At 44.2% G+C, this 8,073-nt stretch overlaps 1 protein-coding gene across 1 annotated transcript; it reads right to left on the bottom strand.

The window, feature by feature from the left end:
- Nucleotides 1-2,004: 2,004 nt before the first annotated feature.
- LOC123061468 (GDSL esterase/lipase At1g28570) lies at nt 2,005-6,277 on the bottom strand. Its single transcript, XM_044484593.1, has 5 exons — nt 5,866-6,277; nt 4,802-5,011; nt 3,971-4,119; nt 3,616-3,892; nt 2,005-2,525 (listed from the first exon to the last, which is right to left on the bottom strand). Exons 1-5 carry the CDS (start codon nt 6,137-6,139, stop codon nt 2,218-2,220), a joined length of 1,218 nt encoding a protein of 405 aa, XP_044340528.1. The 5' UTR covers nt 6,140-6,277; the 3' UTR covers nt 2,005-2,217.
- Between the last annotated feature and the right edge of the window lie 1,796 nt (nt 6,278-8,073).

The raw sequence follows: 8,073 nt of genomic DNA, 5'->3' as shown, positions 1-8,073 counted from the left end.
CTAGTGCAAGTGGGAGACTAAACGAAATATGCCCTATAGGCAATAATAAAGTTGTTATTTATATTTTCTTATATCCTGATAAATGTTTATTATTCATGCTAGAATTGTATTAACCAAAAACTTAGTACATGTGTGAATACATAGACAAACAAAATGTCCCTAGTATGCCTCTACTTGACTAGCTCGTTAATCAAAGATGGTCAGCACGCTTAACGTTCGATGATGATTTGTATTATGAGTTATGTGTTTTGGTGACCAAAGTTTGTTCAGAGTCTTGGGTGAGATCACGAACATGACGAGGAGTCTTGAAATGGTCGAGAGGTAAAGATTGATATATTGGACGAAGGTATTCGGACACCGGAAAGGTTTCGGGACGTTTCAAATATTTATCAAGGAACCGAGGGGTTACCGAACCCCCCCCCCAAGGGAAGTTATGGGCCTTAATGGGCCATAAGGGAGTAGGAGAGGGACGCCATCATGCTAAACGTGGGCTGAACACGGAGGTGCCGTGTGTTCGGTACTTGGATCGTGAAGACGTTCGACTACATCAACCGCGTTACTAAACGCTTCCGCTTTCGGTCTACGAGGGTACATAGACACACTCTCCCGTCTTGTTGCTATGCATCACCTAGATAGATTTTGCGTGGTCGTAGGAATTTTTTTGAATTACTACGTTCCCCAACATCTAGACTCTAGGTCGGTTAGCAAATTGTAACCCTAGGTCTTGTGCCCCTTTATAGGCCAAGGGTAGTTCGAGGTATATGGCGTCATAGTCATAGTCTCGATAACATCATCTCCACATACAGTGTAACCCCCTCACACGAGGTGTCCCCCCCCCCAATCAAAATCAAAGGTGTAGGTGTTAAGTAATCCAGAGTCTGCTAACCAGCGTTTCTGACCCACATGAGCCTACCAAGCTCAACCAGAGAGCAACATGGACTTGTGAGAGGCCTTGCCTCCCCCCTCCCCCTGCCCCCACAAAAAAAGACTAGCCTGATTGGAGGGGATTCCCCTGCCCTTACAAGTTGTGCTCTACCTCCTCCCACAATTGATGTGGGACTAAACCCAACAAATATCCCCCTCACACATCGATCACCATGGGTCCGTTAACACCATTCTAGGCCACCAACCATGACCGGCCACTTGTGAGTCGACCGAGATTTATTTCAGCACCTCGGCTCTGATACCACTTGTTACACAATCCCGGGCCCGTTAACCAGCGTTTTTCAACCCACATGCGCCATCGCCCAACTCCACGAGCGTCTCGGCCCACCAACCAGACCTAACCAGGGCTTGTGTGGCTTTGACAAGACTATGGCGTGGGGTTGATTTAGACGATGTATGCATGAAAGCTTGAAGTCGACGAGGCACATGGGTAGACTGATAATCTACCACGGAGTCATGTTGAAGGTGGAGCTGGAGTCTAATGAAGACTTCACTCGGTGCTGGCGGAAGGGTTGTGGTGGGGCAGCCACGACGCCAAGGAGTCGTGATCCAACAAAACGACGATGACAAACCTCGATTCCGAATCGAACTAGCTCATTTGAGCTTTAGTTTAGCTCAGAGTAAGTGTTTATCTAGTTTAATTATGAATTATGATGTGGGTGTTATGAACTACTATGCATAATTATGCATTATATGGTCTTAATGTAATTTCAAATTTGAGTTCGAAATGAGATATTTGTGCACAATTTGGATTTGAGTTAAATTTGTGGGTTTGGCTAGTTTCACGGATTTTTAACTCCTCATATTTGAGGAGTTAAGATTTGAGGTGTAATCTTTTGATGGTTCAGTTATAATGCCCTTGGTACTCAATCCATAGCATCACAACCTGAGCAGTGCATAATACTATTACTTCCGTCCCAAAAAACTTGCCTTAGATTTATCTAGATACATATGTATCTAACACTAAAACATGTGTAGATACATTAGCACCTAGACAAATCCAAGATAAGCATTTTGGGACAGAGGGAGTATGTACTATGTTCTGACATTTCCTGTTGCTAATATAAAAGGAGCCGAGAAATGGAACCATCAGCTGCAATTTTCACAAAATCACTTCTCATTTGGCTCCAAGAAAGAAAAAGAAACTTCTCCTTGTAGCAGCAAAACAGATGGGAGTTTGCTCACCACTTCTCTTCACGACTTTGAGAAGAGCCCGAAGTGATTATCTATGTATTGCCTCTTGAAATTCTACGTGTAGCAGAGCCCACATTATCAAATAAAAGAGCTCATAGCATCGTATGTTACAGTGTTTGTAGGATTGCTGTCTGTACATTGATGAAGCTGGGAGACTTTGTACTCTCCATCCCGACAAATTTCCGAAAGAGGAGGAACAGCATAAGACCCCAGCACTCCTTGGATGATAACTTTGTAGGTCGCTTCGGTGAAGTGTAAACCGTCCCATGAGACGTACTTCGATGGGTCAGGGCAGACGAAAGATCCAGGGTTTCCACATAGTACTGACAGAGAACAGTTATGTGGGGCATCGCTTCCGCAACATGAGTTCAATGGGACAGTGAAACCTGCAGTAGCATTGTTCTTTGATTAGTCCAAACAATTATGAAGGAACAACAAAGAGGTGTACAGACACAGAGTAACATCTGCTGTGTCAGTGGAGGGGGCAAAGAGCTTCAGTGAGCTTGTTACAAGTTGTAATACCTACAAATGTTCAGCTGTGCTTCCCAGGACACATGGAGCTAAAAGGTTGGTTTGACTGATTTATGTGGATATGATGAACATATTCAGGCTCAGATTTTGAATGAACTACCGGGTATTAGAATTAAGATGATTAGAAAACACCTTAAGATAATATTTGCAAGTCTGTGGTAGGGGGGACAATACAGGGTTGATTTAGATCTCTGCTTGTAGGGATGCAGAATGGGCTTCGTCATCAGGATCATAATTATCATCCAAGGACAAACGATGGAACATCAAATAGGTAAATGCACCTTTTTGTCTGCCTAAGGTAAAACAAGGACCGACTCTTCTTGTGTCGTGCATAAGATATGCATTCGTATGCAAGACTCACTAGTCGACAACACAACGCAGAAGGATATACTCCCTCCGTTCGGAATTACTTGTCTCGAAAATGAATGTATCTAGAACTAAAATACATCTAGATACATCCATTTCTGCGACAAGTAATTCCGAACGGAGGGAGTACTACTTAGTAACCATTTAGCTAGTGTTGTTTCTTCATATATTGTCCACCTGCCCCAGTTTAGCTTAAGGTAACAGAGTTACAAAACATGTTTATCTAAAGACTATAACTGTGGGTTCACAGATTCCTTTGGCTAGAAACATGCTTTGTCAGAGTAAGTAAGATTGTGTATCACTGAATGCCAATACAGGCACTATAGCCATTTAAGAATCATGGATTTAATATAACTAGCATACAGTCATATCCAATGAAATGTATCTTGCCTATAATGCTATTATCAATAGCTTTCACTAAAGTTGATGAACTGTAGTTGAGTATTGGTAATGAACTTTTGAAGGCTTGTGTAACAGTGTAAGTCAACTAAGCCCTGTTTGACAACATAATCTCAAATAACCTTAACACCAATTGGTTTTATGTTTTGTCAATATTATTACTTAAGAGGCAGGACTCACCAAACTGCAGTGGGGCACGGTATATGTTCAGTGTAGCACCGTAATAATCAGCATAAATGACAGATACATCTGGGTGAAGATTCCTAAGTTTCTCTAGCTCCTCCTGGAGCAAACGATTGTGGTACTCGGTAAATTTGTTTAGCCACTTAATGCACCCTGTTTCTTCATTATAGTAATCCTTCTCTTCACTTGGAAGTATTGCGAGATACAATGGGACACACCCTATCGGGAAATTTCCAGGAACAACGAATTTCTTCGCGCCAAGATTTATAAGCTCCTGCGAAACAAATTGTGAGTGCACATACATACAGGCTCCCAGTAAGACCTCACAGAAAAGGCACATGCATCTACATACCGTGATAGCTAAGCTTATGGCACCAACAACCTGAGGAACAAGCTCGCGTAGCTCAGCAAGAGATTTCCCCCTGACCATTAGATGGTTGTAATCATTCCCACCGACCTCTCCAACAAGGAAAAGTGATTTTGACATGATAACACTGTGTTCTGCACAGAAGTACAATTTTAGTGGACTTTATAATCTGGAATTTCCTCGTAAATGGCATTACAGTGTTACACTATGAAACCGAATAAGAGAAAATAATAATCATGATTTAAGCAAGAATTCATTTGGCAATTTCAGACATGGAGCAAATTGGAATTCCAGTATCAACTTGGCAATAGGTTTTATGTGTCTTTATCACACATGTAATTTGCAGTCACTCATGAAAATAGTAAAACGTGTTGACTATGTAAAGTTACTACACATTTTGTAACATGCTGTATGCTGATTAACAGTCAAATGCGTTGACTTTGTAAAGTTACTATGCATTTTGTAACAAGGTGTATGCTGATTAAAACACCCATGACCTCATCAGAAGGCTCAAACTAGTCAATTGTGGCACCATTTATTGGTTGAAATTTCGCTCTCACAAGTTAACTAAAACAGTGTAAGGACTATCAGTTGTAACACAGGCACCTTTCAGATTTCGACTAATTGCAGCAATCTAAACATTCAGGGCAGTGATTGGCCAGCTAGGATGGTTTCCAGCATGTGTACCACTGTTTGACTTCTCAATCGCTCCGCAAGTTGAGATCGCTTGTCTTCTATTCGTTCATAAATCTTTAAACAGGTAATGGTTGGACACAGAGATGAATCATAACAGAAACTCAGAAGATTTATATATACCAGACTCCGTGGAGGCGATGGACGGAAGCAGTCTTTTGAACCACTGCATTTGCTCATCAAGGGAGTGTGGTGTCCATGTAGGCTCCACACCAAGCTCTCGGAAGAACGAGTTGTTGAGCGCAGTCGCACCGCCAACCGCAAAATTGGCACCATTCAGGAAGTCACCACCGCCAAGGTAGGGTGGCACGAAAGGCATCCCGAATGCTTCAGCTGGTCATAACAAGGAGGCCAGCACATGTCAGAAAACAAATTGAGGAAAGTTGGTAAGATGCGAAAACATCAAGGAGCCCCCAAAAGGTAAATGAAAACAAAAGCACTGAAAGTCCAACATGGAAGGGTTGACCACGTGAAGATGTGAGTGCCAATACACAGGTGGTTGGAGCGGCCAATTGTATATCTTCTGAAGGAGATGGTGCCATTGATGGTGTGGTGGTTGAGGAGAACTGGGGCAGGTAAGCAACTTTTGGGGATACAACTTGTGTAAGGTTGCTATTTGCATTTAATTTTGGGTATTGTAACCTCTTTACAACCCACAACTTCATTTTCGCATTACTAAAAAATGGAAGGCATGCTACTTGTAAACTCTCCAAACTGCAACCAGAAATACAGTTTGCAGAAATACCAGTTATTTAATTTGCAACCTTTGCAGTTGCACACATGTCCCTGTTGGCCTCGGGCAAGTAGCAGGGAATGGGCGTATTATAGTGTGAGCAGAACACGCACGCTTACCGCTGCCCCTAAAAAGAAACGATGATGAATCCCTTGCTTGAAGAGAAATCAAGAGCGTGGCACGATTCTCCCCGCCACCACACAGCGGATGTTCAGGAAGGTGACAAAGGAACTAATCACCTCTGTCGCCGTTGATTAAAATCCGCACATATACGCATGAAAAAGCTAGGGAAATTTTGGCATCGTCAATCCCTAAAAACCAATAGTATCTCTTTGAAGCAATGAAGTAGAGGGTCCCAGTCCAGTTCCAGCAGCGGGCAACATGAAATGATAGAGCGATACGACGGAACCAAGTAAAAGAAAAAAAAACACTAGGAGTGTATGTTTGTTTTTACCGAAGAAATCGAGGAGGTTGCGGCCGTCGGAGTAGCGGCCGGAGGGGCGGCCGAAGAAGGTCTGGCCGTAGGGGAGGCTCCGCGCGGGGTCCGGGAAGTCGTCCGGTACGGAGAGCAGGAAGTTGCCCGTGTCCGTGAGCGAGTCCCCGAAGCTGAATATCCTGTCGAAGCACACCCCTCCGGCTGCCGGCACCGGCATCGCCACCACCGCCGCCACGACGCCGGCGACGAGTGCGGAGGCGGCGAGCCGCGCCGCCTGGGCCGCGAATGCCATGGGCGGCCCGAAGGAGCACAGCCCCCGATTCGTCGCCGGAGAAGGCTATGGATTTGTACCAGGAGGAGGGAGGAGGGGCAGGAAGTTTGGCCGTTGACGTAGGGGACAGGAGGCGAGGAGGGGATGCGTGGTCGCAGTTTTAAAGGAGATCCCGTTCCACTTGCTTGCTCCTTGCTCCCTTTTCCATTTTTATTTACGAGTTCCTAACTTATTTTACGACCCTGTATTTTGGGTTTCCGGCCCAGCTGTCCCTTCGGCGTGGTTACGTGGCGGGCGGTGGTTGGGCGGCTCGGCCGAAGCGCTGACTGGCCTGGCCTCCATCATGGTTGGGGTTCTCCGCCTCCCTTGGCCTCATGGCGTTTCCTGCCGTGCCTCGCCGTCGTTTTACGCATTTATTCGATCGATGGTAAAGACACGGCTCGCGGTCGCGGTCACGCTCCATCCATGACGCTCTCAGTTTTGTTTTGTTACTGGCAAGCATCAAATAGACTCGAATCTAAAGTACGAAGCGACATTTTCCTGCCGGCCAAACTGCCCAGTGTCATGAAGATACGTCTTACCCTCCTGTCCCACTCCTGCATAAAACAACAAAATCAACACTCCAAAATAAATTATTATTATTTTGCCACGACTTCCACGAATGTCATTCTCAGATGAAATTTGACAAGCACTTAAAACATTTGTCATTCTTCGCTACCATTTTTTTGATTTTTTTTTTCAGATTTTACTGTTTATGGTGGAATCATAAAAGCTAAAACTCGGATGGGCACTTTCCCACATTTTTGTCATGAATGCAAATGACATTGACATATAGGTGATGTTTTCCCAAACATTTTGATATCTTATTTACATTTTTCTGATTTAGTATGAATTCGTTATGAAGTTTCAAAGTGACGGTCAAATGGTCAAAGGACAAAAGCATAAGAGGAGCAAAGTGACTTGAACTGAACCAATGGCTTTTGGAAATTAGGGGTAAACCAGCCGAGCGGACACAACTGGGGGCATAAAACTAATTATCCAAATAATATTTGTATTATTATATTCCATATTGATAATTATGGAGTTTAGATTTCATGCTATAATTACTATTATCCTAGAATATGCGATTCAGTGGAAAACTCGTATGCACGTGCGGAATAATAACAGTTAAATAAATTGTTCCTAGTCTTGCCTTTTATACTAGCTCAAGTGTTGTTGGTGATCATGTTTTCCGGATGTTGGAATATCGTTAGGTGTAACGATGATCCTAAAACAAACATTGAGATTATGACGTTAGAAGAACGGTCATATTGAATTGACCCAAATCTTGTTTGTTATGAATTGAGTTAATATTGTCTATAATCAATTGAAATAACAAGGAGGGTTAACGTGTGATATCGCTCCTTAGACCATGAGAGTATCGTGGTCACTGTTGGGGAACGCAGTATTTCAAAAAAATCCCGACGATCACGCAAGATCTATCTAGGAGATGCATAACAACGAGCGGAGAGAGTGAGTCCACGTACCCTCGTAGACCGAAAGCGGAAGCGTTTAGTAACGCGGTTGATGTAGTCAAACGTCTTCGCGATCCAACCGATCCAAACACCGAATGCACGGCACCTCCGAGATCTGCACACGTTCAGCTCGGTGACGTCCCTCGAACTCTTGATCCAATTGAGGCCGAGGGAGAGTTTCATCAGCACGACGGCATGGTGACGGTGATGATGAAGTTATCGACGCAGGGCTTCGCCTAAGCACTACGACAATATGACCGAGGTGGAAAACTGTGGAAGGGGGCACCGCACATGGTTAAGACAAATCTTGGAGTGCCTTTGGGGTTCCCCCTGTCCACGTATATAAAGGAGGGAGGGAGAGAGGCCGGCCCTCCTAGGGGCGCGCCAAGTGTAGGGAGTCCTATTAGGACTCCCAAGTCCTAGTAGGATTTCCTTCCCTTT

The sequence above is a fragment of the Triticum aestivum genome, chromosome 3A (genome assembly GCF_018294505.1).
Source record: "Triticum aestivum cultivar Chinese Spring chromosome 3A, IWGSC CS RefSeq v2.1, whole genome shotgun sequence".
NCBI lineage: Eukaryota > Viridiplantae > Streptophyta > Magnoliopsida > Poales > Poaceae > Triticum > Triticum aestivum.
The sequence above is the reverse complement of the archived record's forward strand: the minus strand, read 5'-3'. Positions and strand labels throughout refer to the sequence as shown.

Excerpts from the sequence above, each read along its gene's own strand:
- LOC123061468 (XM_044484593.1), bottom strand. The coding sequence starts at position 6,139 with ATGGCATTCGCGGCCCAGGCGGCGCGGCTCGCCGCCTCCGCACTCGTC. Across the intron at positions 3,893-3,970 it reads CCATAAGCTTAGCTATCACG|GAGCTTATAAATCTTGGCGC; the intron begins GTATGTAGATGC and ends TTTGTTTCGCAG. Across the intron at positions 2,526-3,615 it reads CCGTGCCCCACTGCAGTTTG|GTTTCACTGTCCCATTGAAC; the intron begins GTGAGTCCTGCC and ends ATGCTACTGCAG.